We start from the raw sequence: 16,488 nt of genomic DNA, 5'->3' as shown, positions 1-16,488 counted from the left end.
ACAGATAGTTCAAAGACGGAAAAAAAAAAGGTCCTGGGGGTCATGACCCGAACATGACGTATCTCATCCCGCCTTCCCTCCTACTTAGCTTCCAGCGCACTAGTCGAGATGAGAAAAAAGAGAAAGCAATATATACAGCGGGCGACAAATATCTTACTTTGCTAGTACCTGATGGCTTCAACATTTTTGCAGTGGTTGGTTCATGAGGCAATAAACTCCTTTAGTAAAGCCATTCGATGGTTACTTGGAAAAGTGTTGCAAGGTTCACTTAAAACAACTATAGTTAGGTGAACTATGAATATTAAAGGGACCCAGCAACACTTTTTGAGCGTGGTCATAAAACGTTGCTGATCGGTAGATGAGGCTCCCGAGAACACGCGGGCCAAATATGCATTATAGCATAGCATGCGGCCTAAAATTCACAATAAACTCTCAAATCCAGCTAAAGATTGCCTTCTATTCCCTTGACAAATGGCGTTACAAGTTCGAAAATCGCTTGTTATGGTCACTGTATCGGTCAACGGCTCATTTGAACATGGCGTGCTCGGTCGTTACTGGGGCCCCCGTGCATGCATAGACTTATCTATGCATGCACGTGCGATCACACTGAAAAGCTGCGTATTCAAAGAAGAAAAAAAGTGCTCATATTCATGAGAGGCCCGTGACGGATTTTCTTTCCCTGTGCCATCCCTCCCTGCTTTGCTTCCAGTGCTTTCGTTGAAACGAGAGAAGCAAGAATGCAATTGCAGCGTGCGACAAATCTTGGTAACTCCACTCGTACTGAACGGTATCTAAAAATTTTTGTGACGGTGAATTCATGAAACAATAAGCTCCTTTAGTGAATACATTCCATGACTACTTGAAAAGTGTTGCAGGGCACCTTTAACACTATAGGCCAAGCTACCAATTCATAATTTGCCTTTGGTCTTACTACCACTGTCTACAAATGAGGGACAAATGTGGGTTGAATCTCCTACTTCGATATAATTGGAAATACAGTTGGACTTCAGGATAATGCGATCTGTAAAATCATCAATTTACTTTGTTATATCGAAACTTGTTCCAATCAAAGTTCGACCTTTTGTGCGAAGTATAGTTGCCAAAGCTTTTTTTTTTTTTGCACGAAAAATGGCGGGAAAATGTTTGAATAATATGGCTATACAAAAGCTATTCTGAATAATCTCAGAGCAAATCAACATTCTTGAGCCTACGATTTGGTGACCACGACTTACTGCACTCGCGAAATCCTCTTCACAGCGCCCGTACGTCACACGTAAAGCCGAAATATAAATGGAGGTCCAAAGCATTGAGGTATTAGTGGGCAACTGAAGCTATCATACACGTTCAGTTGCTGCGACTCGTCATCGAAAGCTCAGGGTGTTGCTCAGAGTGAAGTGGCACCGACTGTTATGTTCACTGAACTAAACCACATGCTCTCCGCTTAGTCCAATGAATGTGCAGCATCAAACACAGTTGAACGCCACAAAAGCAGAAGAGCTGAGGTCTCAAATGGCATGAAAGCAAAGCGACAATGTGAATAATGGCAGCTACGTTTATGGTGGCCACGTTTCATGTTTTGTGACATTGTGCGTCAAATTTTAGAGAATTTGCTAAGTCTTCCCTTCATGAATTTCAATCGCTTCAATGCAATCACTCAACAACTTGTGTGAGTCAGCTTTATAGCATCCCCCAAATCTGACAAATACAGATATGACCTCAACACACGTGTTCCAGCAGTGGGACGCGAGACTGTACAGCTCTAACTTGGCCCACGAGGAAGCACTGAAAAATATGTTTTTCTTTTTGGAACAGCACCAGTGATAGGTCTCGCCTGAGAGATTTGTCTTGATCTCAAGTGGTCACATTAAATTAAAGAGTCTTGCAACACTTTTTAAGCATAGACAGAAAAATTTGCCGACCAGTAGTCAAGACTCCTGTGAACATGCGAGCCAAATACAGCACTGTCTGGAGCAGGAAGTTTGCAATTTCATTTTACAGACCGCTAACAATCATTTTCCTCTCTTCGCAAACTGCATGGTTTAATGAAAGGACTGTTGCCAATTTTATGATTGTCAAATCATCCTGGGAAAAGTTTATACAATTTCGAGTTTTATATATATATAAGCATAAGCTTGTAATAAGCTCACATGCTACATGACGCCACACAGGCTCATAAAAGGATGTTCCACACTCGCCGCTATGGCTACAGAAGGCGCTGAGTGACACTCCCACATTTAAATTCCCATATAAACCCAATAAAGTGGCTGAGGGGATAGCCACCGTGATAGTTCAGTGGGTAGAGCATCAAATGCATTATTCGAAGGTCGTAGGTTCAATTCCTACTCACAGCAAGTTATTTTTTCGTCCACTTTTCCTTCTTTTTATTTACATTACATTGGTTCTAACAACTTCCCCCATACATACCTTGGGATTATTGTCCGTTAGATCTCATTATTATGGTGTCAAAACACTGAAAAATGAGCCCTTAGGTCTACACTTCTTTCTATATATATATATATATATATATATATATATATATATATATATATATATATATATATATATATATATATTGTCGAAGCCTCCAAAATCTGAAATGGGTCGAACATTTGAGTACCTTCTAGTGCGGCTACCCAACAAGGATGCCGCTTGCGCTGAGAGTCCGTGCTTGGCCGTGACTGACCGAGGGCTGAATAACGTCGCGTCGGAGCATATCATCAACCTGCTCATTAAATACCCGACGTTCAGCAGACGACACGCGATATGGGCGTTGCCGTAAAGATATATGGGCACCAGTGTCGATGCGATGCGCAACAGCGGACGTGCGACTGAGAGAACTTCGCATGACATCGAAAGAAGAAAAATATTCTTGCAACAGGTCCAGAAGCTGGGAACGCTGTACCGCGGTAAAGTTGTCAGCGATGGAGGGGCCAAATACATCAACAGACGACATATCAGAAGTGGAAAACAGGTCCAGAAGCTGGGAACGCTGTACCGCCATAAGCTTGTCAGCGATGGAGGGGCCAAATACATCAGCAGACGACGGATCAGAAGTGGAAACAGCATTGATGGTACGCGACCTGGGACAACGCGTGTCATCGGGTACGTCCAGGACTTGTGCGTCGTCGACTGGTTCCACTCTGCCGAGACATTCCACTCGAAGCAAGGTAACAGTGTACGGGGATGGGTTGGTTACAAAAATAGCGGCGTTGCCCTAGTTGACCTGCATGGTCACGAAAGGTACTAGCAACCATTTCCTGCTACAAGCGCGGTCAGATGGCAAAATGAGTGCAATTGTGTCGGAGAGACCGGCGCAGTAGACAGACACAGCCGTCGTCGAGTTTGGAGGCACTGTTGTACCGTCTTTCATTAGAATCTAGCTCAGTGTCGAGGGACTGTCTTCTGGCGTCAAATGTGAGAAGGGTGAGAGTTCGATTTCGGCAGCGGCACAATGGATGACGGCATCATGGTGGGAGAGAGTCTCATCCCAGGATGACGTCATGAGAGCATGCCGGAATGATGATGAACTGCGCGACATACAAAACGTCCTGAATGACAACACGAGCTGTGCACCCTGCTATAGGAGGAATACGATGCAAACTAGCAGTACGGAGGGACAACCCAGAAAGGGGCGTCGTCACTTTTCGAAGACGGCTGCGGAGTTTTTCGTCCATAACTGATACGGCAGCTCCAGTGTCAATAAAAGCCGATGCACAAACACCACCCACAAGCACGTCAATGACATTCGAGGGGCTGCTCTGAGGGCTTTCACATTGCTATAGCATCGCAGTCTTTGCCTCGGGGACTGCAACGACTAGTTTTCCCGCTCATGAGCAGTTGAACTTGGTTGCATGGGAGACAGGGAACGACGTCGCGGAGACGGCGACCTTCGAGGAGATGGACCTGGGCGAGTCGGCGGTGGCATAGATGGTGGTTCTTCGTGATAGGGACGACTGAGCTGGCCAGCAGGCGAACAGGCGAAGAAATCGGAGCCGGCTGTATGGGATGGCAATAACGGGCTACGTGACCAGCGTACCGCAGGCAAAGCAGATGGGCCGGTTGTTGGGTGTGCGCGATCTGTTCACCGGGGTAGGTCTCACCCATGTCGCAAGGGCCGATGGGCGGAACGGTGGCTGCATGGTGGGTTGAAGATGAGGCTGAGAGGTTACGTCAACATACGTAGCCGGCATACCTGCTGCAAAAGACGGAGGTCGAGCGGCAGCTTCGGCGTAGGTCAGAGGGGTGGGTGCTGGAACGACTTAAGGTGGCCTGGCGACCACTTCGGCGTAACCCAGGTACGCAGGAGCCGGAGGCTGTTGGGGGTGGTACGCAGGCATTACCTGCGGTATTTCCTGCTCAATCGCTCGACGGATGGGAGGGAAAAGGGTAGTAGCCGATTGTTGAACAGCCGGTTGGTGGGCAAAGGGCAGGAGAGAGAACTGACGCGCGATTTCCTCACGGATGAAGGACTTTAGGTCTGCCACTAACGTCACTTGGTCACAACTGGCCTCCAAGCCAGCAAGCGTTGCAGCTCGTGGTGGGGAGCGACGGGTCATTGAACGCTGCCGGCGGAGCTCCTCGTAGCTCTGGCACAGCGTGATGACCTCAGCCACTGTGCCTGGGTTTTTGGCAAGCAGCATCATGAAAGCACCATTGTCAATGCCTTTCATGACGTTCCGGATCTTGTCTGACTTGGACATGGTGTGACTGGATTTGTTGCATATGTCCAGGACATCTTCAATATAGCTGGTGAATGACTCGCCAGCCTCCTGAGCGCGTTCACGTAAGCACTGCTCGGCTTGCAGCTTGCGAACAGCAGGGCGGCCGAAAACGATGATGATAGCGGTCTTAAAATCGGACCTGGTTGCGAAATCGGACGCTTGGTTGTTGTACCACAAACTGGCCACATCCGCAAGGTAGAACATCAAGTTGGTCAGCTTGCCGTCCTCGTCCCATTTGTTGGGGACGCTCACGCGCTCATAAATGGCGAGCCAGTTCTCCACGTCAGCGCCATCAGCGTCAGTGAAGATGGGTGGATCGCGGATTGTGGGGACACCGGGACAAGGGGGTGGCATGGGAGGAGGCGTCTGCTGAGATGCGTTGTGGGACATGATAGATGGCAGGGTACGTGATCGTAGCTCCAAGGGCATCGAAGGGGATTGCAGCACTCTCCACCAATTTGTTGAGGCGTTTATTAGCCGGCAACCAGCGAGCATATACAATGGCGGCAGTCACGGCTAAGCACGGACTCTCAGCGCGAGCGGCATCCTTGTTGGGTAGCCCCACTAGAAGGTACTCAAGAGTTCGATTCATTTCAGTGTTCGGAGGCTTCGTTACGCCTTAACAATATATATATATATGTATGTCTGTCTGTCTGTCTTCAGAAAGGCCAAAGAAGTAATGCCTTTTGGTACTTTATTTCTCGTCTTGAGCATTGGTAATTTGCTCGTCGTATTGTTTTCTCCTATGTTCATGTGAGGTGGCCTGCGGTGCACTCGCCCCTGCAATTTCAACCACTATGTGCGTAAATGGGTCACTAGTCTTGTTGTGAACGCACTACAACAGTGCCGCTACAGCACTGCCGCTTGCATGTGAAACACAGAGAAAGGAAAAATTTTGAGACAGTGCCGCTACAGCACTGCCGCTTGCATGTGAGAAACACAGAGAAAGGAAAAATTCCGAGAAAGTGTTTCACAGCACAACTGAAAACAGAAAACACAAATGTAAGCCCAACACGTGACATTTATACCAAAGCACAAATTCACTGACGGAAAACCTACAGCAATGCATGCAGACAGAGAAACACACTCTGTCCGTACACTGTGACAAAAATAAAGTGTTGTGCCGACAATGAGGTTTCATAGAGCATTCGCTCCCTAGGCATGCTACATGATGTAATGCTCTCTTCTAGTTTATTTCTTCCTCCATGATGTGAAACACATCTTGGGCCTACACACTAGCTGCAATCATATAGGCTCAATTCAAATCAGACTTCGGCTAGCTACCTAGATTGTGATAGTAACTGCAATGTGCTTTGCTGCCTGATCTGAATGGCTTCTGCTCTTTATTTTTTTCATAATTGGGTTGAAGTAGTAAACCAAAAGATTAATGACCGTGCTGGTACAATTAGAAGGACAGGTCAGAAATCGGAAGTTCGAAGGTTTGTGAAAGCCAACTGTCAGAGAATTTCATCACGCTGAAGTTTGTTATACAGAGTTCCAACTATTTCTTAATTACACGCCAGAAAGTATTTTAAATGATGACTACAGGTTGTAGTGAATAAGAAAAATCTAGAAAAATTAATATAACAACCCAGAAGGTAGTCCTATGTTACAGACATGTACTCTCATGACAAAGCCAATGTGACAACAGGTCCAAGCCCCACCGGCACCAATGAACTTGTGGACAACAACGGTTGACTGCTGATCAGGCCGCTGAAAAAAGTTGTAACCCACCACGCCGATTCCCAGCTCCTGATCACTACAGCGCATAACACAACTATGGGACACTAAACAAGTGGAAGGTGACATGTTGTGAGCCTACGTGATAAGGGTCTGCCGCATGCCAAGCGCCACATCTGTTATTACCGTTTTGTTGCACTTAAAAAGTGCACTGTAGTAGGTAACCTGCCTTTCTGTAAATAGTAGACCTCTGTATCCCTCTTTAACAATACAGTTTGCTTCGTTTATTTATTTCCTAGTTTATTTACTTATTCTTTAAATAATTCATTTTACGAAAGAACATTAGGCAAAAAATGCAGTGATGCCAAGGAAGATAGATAAGTTCAATACTGGAAATGGTAGGTATAACTGTCATATGAGAATTAGATCTCAAGTACAGCAAAGTGGTAAGTTATGAATAAAAGAGAGAGCTGAGCTAGTTGGTACATATTCGTTCTAAGTAAGTTATGTAAGTTATGAGTGCAGTTGTGTGTTCTAAGTTATGTGTACAGTTATGTGAGCATTCTAACTAAGTTGTGCGTGTAGTTGAAGATATACACAACAGTAAACTGCTGTACAGCATTTCACACTTGCGAATGCAGTAAGATAACATAACGTTGCTTTGTTTCATTATTCCCATCTGTAATTTCGATCACATAATTCTGAAAGTTTTGTCTACAAAGAGCCCAAGAGATAAACATGCTGTCACAAAGCTGATTCACATTGATTCCTTAAAGTGCCTGTAGTTTTAAAGTGTCACCATTACACTAGCTCTTTACTGCACTGTCATTAGTCAATTTCTAAAACACCATCAAAAGGACAGCGCCTGTGCAGCACTTGCCCAGTCAATAAATAGTATCAGTACAAGTAATGTAAAGTCGACTTTCGTTAATTCAAACTCGAAGAGGCCTTGGATTTTTGTTTGAATTATCAGAAGTTCTCAGATAGATGACTCTGGGTGAGGTGACAACACACATTATGATTAGGCATTAATTTTACAAATCTAAGAATTCTTTTACGTGTTTTTAAGCCCTAACTGCATGCAGTGAACAGAAAGCAGAGGAGAACAGTATACAAGTTTATTGGTCGTTTACTGCTTCACTGCTAAACAAATCGTGAATTGCTAACTGCTTCATTGCTATAGGTATGTGCCTTCAGCACAAAGCTCTCTATACCACTTTAGAAGCATCACAGTTTACCATGCGTGTGCTTTGCTTCAAGCATTTGTTTACTTGCAAAGCCTTTTTCATTGAAGGCCTCAGGTGCTTATTTTTCACTTTTAGACTGTTATTATACGAGCACACAAGTTTTTAAATAGTAGTAGGAAAGCAGCTGATATTTTCTGCTATAGACCTGCAAAAAGTATGAATTAACCAAATGATGGAATCAACCAAATGATGGAACCAAATAATGTGTCGCATGGAAAAAATAGAGGGCCGTCCAAAAAATTGAATTTCGTTTGAATTAACTGAAAGTATGAATTATCAGAGTTTGAATCATCAAGAGTCTGCTGTATTTAAAATGTTTTCAAAAAAGTCTGCAGTTATAATGCAGTGATGTTCTCAAAGATGGCTGCCCTTCAAGCTATGGCCAGTATACACTCTACAGTGCAAATTACACCGTGTAAAATTTATAGTGAAAAGCATAATACAAACAAAATGCTGACTAAGTTAAGCAAGTGCACTGCTGGAAATAAACTTTTCAGGTGAGATGTGCCTCTGAGACCAAGTACCATTGATAATAATAGCTAATTTAATAGAATTCATAAGTAGCATAAAATTCTACAATTTTGAGGTACGTTTTCAGGCTTCTAATTATTATATCTGGTTATTTTTGTGTGTCTATACAAGTGGAAAAAGTAGGACCTCCAGCATTCGGTCTGAGCTTTTTGCTAGGCTCTAGTAGAGTATTACAAAATAGTTTATAGTATAGTCCCTTATAACAAACATCTAAGAAATATTACCATTATTGAGCATGTTGATAAGTGCTTTTTTAAAACATGCATGATGAATATCACAGCCTTTACAATAATACCTACATTCTACACATACTTGTCTGTCTACCTGCCTATTTTAACCAAGAACAAGCTACATTGTGGAGCCCCACACTCGATTTGAGCATTAAAGACAAGTGCAGTGGTTAGATAACTCTATGACGCCATGCCTGCAAGGCATGAAACTTCTGTGTGGTAGGAGAACAGTGAAAATTTAAAACGAAAGGCTGACTACCCTTTCTGTCAAGGGAGCAGTGCTATGACAGACAGTGAAAGTCATATGCACGGCCTAGATAACAGGCACTCACTGCGATGAGAATGACCACTGCATGTCATTACTGGCTTTTCATCTAAGATATAGTGTGCATGTCAACTCTGGAAGTGCGCAATAAGGCAAAAGATAATGGAAAAACATGCAGCCAGAGCTCATCATGTGAACATCAAGTACACCCTACAGTCTGGCACTACAGAGAATACGAGGGAGCTATATAGCTTGCAAACTTCACTACCAAATCAAAAAGTGTGTGAGCTGGCAGAGAAGCTTGTCTGCTGGAGAGCTAGCAAGATGGTTGGCTCAAAGTTTTTTTTTTTTTTTTTCAAGTCTCAAAGCAACTCGGGCTAAGGAAGATGCCACAGTAGACGGCTAAAAAAAAATTCAGACCACTTGGGGCTTTTTAACATACAGAGACGTCACACAAAACAAAGTCCTCTAGCATTCAGCCTTCACCACATTGAAATGCAACTGCTACTGCTCCTGGGATCGGACCAGTGCGTTTCAGGTCAGCAGCGGAGCACCGTAATCACTGAATCGCTGGAATGGCAGACATGGCAAGAGGAGTTTGATTTCTTCTAATCTGTCTAGTAATGAGCCAACTTGAAGAATAGTTCAAGTAAAACATCCCTAGACACTGCCTTACAACTTCCAAGGTGTAACCAAAATTTGCAACGAGGCCTGGTGAGAGACCCTTTCAGTGAAATAATTACTATGCTTAAGAAGCAAAAAGGGCCTAACATTGAAAAAAAATTATAAAATTGAAACTTAACAAATATGTGCAGTACCACAGGTTTTCTCGCTCCCTTTAATCCAAGTGCCAGCTTAAATAATTCCCACACCATTGAAATAATCTGAGCGCCAAGTTATTTATTCCATGTGCCAAACATGTAATTGAAGCACCAACATATTTATACCAAGCACCAACTCAGGCCGCGTGGCAGTGAGTTTAATCTAAGTGCCACCATGTTTAATCTAATTTCCAACGGCTTTAATTCAGATGCCAGTCAGTTTAATTCATGCACCAGAAACACATGGTTTGCCATTTTATACAGTCTAAATGTCAGAATAAGTTAAACAAGGAGTGACAGGAAGAACTTCGCGCTCGCCTATAGATGGTAGCGCTTATGAAATGAGGTGCAGTGCTATTTCCCCTTAATGTTTTGATGTGATAGCTTCAAAGTAAAAAAAACAGTGTGTATTAATTTCATTTACGGATACTAAATGCATTTGCTCATAGAGTCCATATTAGCCTATGCTTCATCGCTACTGCATTATTCCAGCTACTCATCTACAACATCGCATATGCAGAGACTCATGTCATCTGCTCAGCGCACAGCATTTGGCTGCTTATTTGCTGAGGCGTTTGCAGTCGTCTGCTTAGCCCGGAGAGAACGATGTTGACCGACAGATAATATTCATCTGTTCTTGAAATCAGTAACAACCATTGAAAAAAACTGAACTTGCATTTATTTGGGTTCATGTGGAGTCAAGTCTTTTATAAACGCATCAAAGGAGATACTCCTGTTTTCATGTAACAGACGACGCTTGAAACATGCATGTTTCATACGATCCACATTTTATTTGAATAAAAAGATAACATCTAATATGAATGTAAAATATGACTTTCGTCGTCAACATCAGGATCATGAGTTTACGTCTTATGTGCACTGCAGGACAAAAAGCTCTATGAATTATCTCTAATTCGCTCTGCCCTATGAGGGTCTCCCAATTTCTTGAGCATGCACCTGCTTTTGACCCATCGCTGCCCATGGCCAGGTTTAAGAAGATAACATCTAATATGAATGTAAAATATGTCTTCCGTTGTCAACATCAGGAATGTAAAATATGACTTCCGTTGTCAACATCAGGATCATGAGTTTACGTCTTATGTGCACTGCAGGACGAAAAGCTCTATGAATTATCTCTAATTCGCTCTGTCCTGTGAGGGTCTACTAATTTCTTGAGCATGCACCTGCTTTTGACCCATCGCTGCCCACGACCAGGTTTTCCATATCTTGGTATGCATTACAGCACTCCGATAACCATAGTCTGTCCTGCGCATTACATGACCTGTCCCGATCATGTAATGCTATAGTACTGCCTCTTATAGAGGGGGCACTGGCTATACAAATCTAGCAATGAGCTTTAGTGACGAACACAAAATATTCGTTAACATGTTTGTGCTTTTTTTTTTCTTTGCCATTAAATTGACTCCACTCGGGCCAAGCACTTATCTACAAACTCTTACACAGTAAAGTACAAACACAGCTCAAGAGAACAGCGACAGTAATTTTTTATCACAAATACTGGCAGCGAATACAAATAATAATGATTTGTTCTATTATCCTATATATTGTAGGAACTGCATTTCAATTGTACTGCCATTTTTATGCCCTATATTCTACTTTTTGAGCATAAATTAAACTCACTGATTGGATTAAATATGGTGGCACTTGAACTAAATTCACTGGCACGCGGCCTAATTGAGTTGGCGCCTGAATCAAATATGTTGGCGCTTGGATTGAATATATATTCGGCACATGGATTAGATAGCTTGTCATTCAGATTATTTCAGTGGCGTGCGGATGATTCAAGCTGGCACTTGGATTAATATAAGCGGCAAAACCTGTAGTTCAGACAGTCCATTTCCTTAAGGTTTAGCCACAATGCTGACCGACTCTTGCATAAGTATAATACCATAGTCTTTTAATACTTTCTATAGTCACAAAACTTCGCCGCCACGCTATGGAGGAGCTTGATATGGCAAGAAAAGCTGCTGTGCTGTGGCGTCACCATCGTTTTGAGGCCACGTTTCTCGAGGAAGATGCCGCAGAGACCGCAAATGCAGCCAACGTGAGCTGAAAGCTTGCACGTGTACCTATCTGTATTTGCAATTGTACTGGATAAGGGCCAAGTTCAGGCATCATACAATTGAAGCAGCTTGTGTGTATGATGATGCCGTTCAGGTGCTGTGTACAGAGGTGCTGTTTAACAACCACTATGCCAAGTGTTTGTGGGCAGTTCAAGAACTGGAAGTGAGCCATAACACGGCTAGAAATGGACAACTTCGGCATCAATTAGAAGCATATGTGTGTGTGCACAAAGCACCTTAAATCATTGGACATCTTGCATGTGGACGATATCATGATAAACGGTGACACAGAAGAGTTGCCGAGAGACACGCTGGCCCTCAGTCCTAACCCCATTTCTTGAGTGTTCGACGGCCTGCCAGTATACTTTACTAATAAGAAGTCACGACCACAGACAGTTTGAAAGCCCCTGAAATCACTGAAATGGCTTCAAGAGCCATCATGCGCAAGAGAGTTTTCCAGCCATGACGAACAGGCCATTAGCTACTTCTTGTAACAACAAAAAACAAGATGCAAGATTTCTGTGCCAATACTCTCGTAAGATGTCTTTTGAGCTCTACATTATCCCAGTGCTGAGTGAAGGCCAAAATTATCAGTTATATCTTATAAGTATTTGCCCGACTTCATCTCAATGAAAAGAAGATTGCGATTGCAATTCTACTAAAAGTGTCCTGGTTCACCAAGAAAGAAGTGCAGCGAATGCAATCGTGCGTCAAGCCTTGTAGCCCTGCTCATATAAAATAGAGATTAAGAAGCACACAGAAAAATCAAGGGGATTGATTAGGCCATGCGGTTTTCATCAAGGATTATGAAACAAAAATGCAATTCAAAACTTTGGTGCATTTTTTAGCTGATATGCATGACTACCAAGTTCTGAAGGCCTGAAAAGAAGAGCAGTTCCCATCATGAAAATGTTTTTTTGGCAGCTACAATCTGCCGATGTATTCATTTCAAACAGATTACTGGCAAATGCACGCTCATGTCCTAGTACATTTTCTGTCATGTAAAAATAGTCTGTCACCGCTGCTTGAACAACATACGTGCTATCAGAAGTTCAACAGGGTTCGTACAGGTTTCCAAAGCAAAAATTCAAGGATATTCAAGGACTTACCAGGACCTGTTGCACGTTTTCCAAGGTCTCAAAGTGTCATGCAAACTTAATATTTTTCCTCCAAAATCTTTAAAAATGGCTAGTTTTATTGTATTTATGTAAATGAACATCATTAATAAATGGACATTACAATTATAACAAAACCATCTAGTAGTCTTGATAGGTTCTCAAGAACATAACACGCAATGAATGCTTTAAGAGTGGTTGAGAATATAAGAATGGTTGAGAGAGCATTCATTGCTACGCCACACCGACAGACAAACTGAATTTCTTTTCCCAGTGTAGTTCTGCAAAACAGAACCATGTGCACTCACGCCAAACTACTGTTTATGAACCGGCGAGTTTGTCAGGACGACAGCGATCTACCACATTAGGGAGGTTGAAATGTCAATCTGGAAGTGCACCGCTCAGGAAATTGAAGGATTTTCAAAAATGAGGAAAAATTCGAGGACTTTTAAGGGCCTTGAAAACCCGTTTTCCAAATTCAAGAGTTTTCAAGGATTTCAAGGACCTGTACACACCCTGTCCAAGAAACAACAATTCACGTCCTTGAGCTCAGCTAGTCATGGATTTAATGTTAATGGTGCTGATGTCCTATCCTGTGTCCAGTGCATCACAATGATGTCTTTTTTTTTTTGAGGCCTATCGGGCTAGCTAAAGACAAGTTATGCAGTGACTAAAAGGTTTATTGCTTATCTTCTGCTGGCAAACTGCACCGCCAGCTGAAGCTGAGATTTCTACTTTTTGTATATGCCTTGTCATTAATATGAAAACATTTGTGGAAGTTCCAAGTTTAGTTATTATAACTGATACAGCAGCACAGGATGCAAATATTGTCTAAAAGAAGCTGTTTATTTTTGGCTGCGACATACCAGGAAAAAAAAAAAAAACGAGACTCGCCTGCGCAGCCACTCCCCGCTGGGTGGCCTTTCTTTTACTGTGGCGCCCGTAGCGGCCTGCATTAGTTTTATATGAATTTGAAGGGGCAGTTTCGTGGCCAGAAAAGCTATTGAGGGACTATAAAAGAAGTATGAAATTTTCCTGTTTCATAAGTGGTGCCTTCAGAACCCTTGTGAGCTTCTCACACTAACCAGCCTTTCTTTGGTAAGCTGCATTGTCAGCACTCATCTTGAGCTTTCCACATACAAGAAATCTTTTTAATGCTCCTATAGCCTTCTCCACTTGCTCAGAGCTATAAACTCCAAAGCTAGAAGTATACCAAACTTCTGTAAAACATTATAGCCTTTTTTAGTTGCTCAGAGCTATCAACTCGAAAGCTGGAAAGATACCAAACTTCTGCAAAATAGCTTCAGAGATATTGTGGCCTTTATTGAACCACAGTATGGCTACAGGAGTGGCTGATTGATTGATTTGTGGGGTTTAACATCCCAAAACCATCATATGATTATGAGAGATGCCGTAGTGGAGGGCTCCGGAAATTTCGACCACCTGGGGTTCTTTAACCTGCACCTAAATCTGAGCACACGGGCCTACAGCATTTCCGCCTCCATCGGAAATGCCGCAGCCGGGCTTCGATCTCACAACCTGTGAATCAGCAGCCGAGTACCTTAGCCACTACACAACCGCGGGGGGCTACAGAAGTGGCTGCCACGACCACAGCATATGACCTAAAATAGCAACAAAATCTTCCCACTGAGAGACTTGGTCATATTTTTCGGTTTGCCCAAAACATGGCTACACAGAAGTGTTTCAAAGAAAGCATGGTGTTTGCCTCAGCACTGGTGAAAAGTGGAGAATGAGTTGGTCCTAACTCATGCTGGTATAATGCACAGTTGTAGTTGCGGCAGGAAAGCTCACTACGTTGCCACAACTTGTGGCTGGGAGGTTTAGTAGTCAAGCAAGAATAGAAAAATACAGCCCATATTGGTACCATGTTTTATAATTTTCAGCGGTTCTCCAGTATAAGAAATGGCTTTTTCCTGATATGAAATTGGAGGGTTGAAGCCTAACTTTTCAATCACACAATAAAAATTGATTTTAAAAAAATAATATTCAACTCTTATCTTCCTCGAACCTTTTAGGGTAAATGAAATGCAGTAAACCCCCTGCAAACACGTTTAAAAAGGACAAAGACGTGCATGTATGTCATCACTTTTATGTTAAAAAAGTGCAGCTTTTTTTTTTACCATTATTCTTTTTTTTTGCTTGGCCTGTCCTGCCACACCGTGGGAGTACATGTAATTTTTCTCTGGTGCCTTCATTTTTAAATGCTTTACTACAGCAGTGTGGTGCTTATAGCTTGAGCATACGATTGCACGCAATCACGCAGGGGCAAGTTTCGATTTCATCCGTCAAGTGGTTTCCAAATCATGTGCCTATAAAACTGATGGCTGTCTGGTTTCAAAGTTCACAAAGGGTGACCACTCGTGACCCTCTTCTTTATTGCTCACCAGGGCACGATTACACCTGCTTCCGTGCAGGCACTGACTTATACAAATGATGCCACAATGGCTAAACTTCCTGTTTTGGGGATTTACAAAAACAGACTCCGTTTTGTTGGTGACAAAACAAAGGATTATTAGAGGTTTTTTTACTTGTTTTGCTTTTCAGATAAATGCACAACCATAAATTTTTTTTTCCTTTAGTATGCTCACCTACTTGGTTCACTAATGCTACAGTAGAATGTGCCAGTTACTCTGTAGCAAGGAAGTCAAGTAGCTATTACACATATCTTTTTTTTTTTTTGGAGTTGCATAAGCTTCCTTTAGAATTTTTTAATAGGTAACAACACAACGTTGTCAGTTTATTATCATCCTAAATAATGCACCTTTTTTTCGAAACAGATTTGCCAACAAAATTTCAAACAGCAATAAAAAAATAAAAAAAGATTGATCTCTCAAAGGCTTAAAGTGCTCTTTTTCGAACGTTTATATCAGGCACACGATAACTTAAAATATGATGCCAACAAGCAGTTTAATCTCTACTATCTGATAAAATATAATTTATACTGTTTGTATGAATTGCACTAGCTGTGTTCCCAATGTTTCGCAGTGCCTCTGCGAGTTGCTGAAAAAATGCCAACCATGAAAAGCAGATTACCTTTAGCCTGCACCCTCCTAAGCAGCATCAGTTCCTGGCAGTGAGTGAGTGCTAGAATGAAATGACAAAGGAAAAGAAGGACTTACCTACAAGGTTATCCAACAGGTATGTCAAGAGCCTTGATACACCGTTTTGTTCGTTGTACAAGTTGAAGAGCTCTGGTGCCAGTGGGTTTCCAGTGAGTCCTACAATAAATTAAACAATAATAAAATACAAGGGATGCACAAGACTCTTGTTTATGCTGCAAACAGACATACTCAATATTTTTTGTGATGTGTTGACCCAAAGTTTTTACAGTTTCGATCAGGGTTTAGCTTCAGGCTTTTCACACCAGATAAGGCTCAGCCACTTTCATCAGGGCCTGAGTGGGTGTACAATGTGCCACAATGTGCCACTGCCCTATCCCTTCCTAGTTTTGTTAATTGCAATATAGACTTGTCCTTAAGGCTTAATACTCTGTGTATATGTGTATTGCATGTGTACTGTTGAGTCCTGCATAATGCATGAACTAGAGCAACGTTTTGTGGAATTCATTATCATGTGCCCAATAATCATAGCTGCTCGGGACACTGTAGCAGAGGCCACCTCACCATAGGCGATGGGAGCATTCCGAGATACATCCATATTAAATGTTACAGATCTGCTTCCACCGGGGTACAGCACAGTATGGACATGTGACACCCAGCAGTAAATATGACTGAGTTCCACTTGGAGATGACAGCTAATGTAGGAGCCACCCT

General features: G+C 42.6%; 1 protein-coding gene across 6 annotated transcripts in view; it reads right to left on the bottom strand.

Annotated features, from left to right (window-relative positions):
* The window catches only part of twin (CCR4-NOT transcription complex subunit 6-like twin), a 264,806-nt gene that overhangs the window by 203,485 nt on the left and 44,833 nt on the right, over positions 1-16,488 (bottom strand). For all 6 annotated transcript variants that reach the window (XM_075878739.1, XM_075878738.1, XM_075878735.1 and 3 more), the window contains exon 4: positions 15,835-15,933. In XM_075878739.1, the coding sequence (XP_075734854.1) occupies positions 15,835-15,933 (99 nt within the window). The remainder of the gene's footprint in view (positions 1-15,834; positions 15,934-16,488) is intronic.

This window comes from Rhipicephalus microplus, chromosome X (assembly GCF_043290135.1).
Source record: "Rhipicephalus microplus isolate Deutch F79 chromosome X, USDA_Rmic, whole genome shotgun sequence".
NCBI lineage: Eukaryota > Metazoa > Arthropoda > Arachnida > Ixodida > Ixodidae > Rhipicephalus > Rhipicephalus microplus.
The sequence above is the reverse complement of the archived record's forward strand: the minus strand, read 5'-3'. Positions and strand labels throughout refer to the sequence as shown.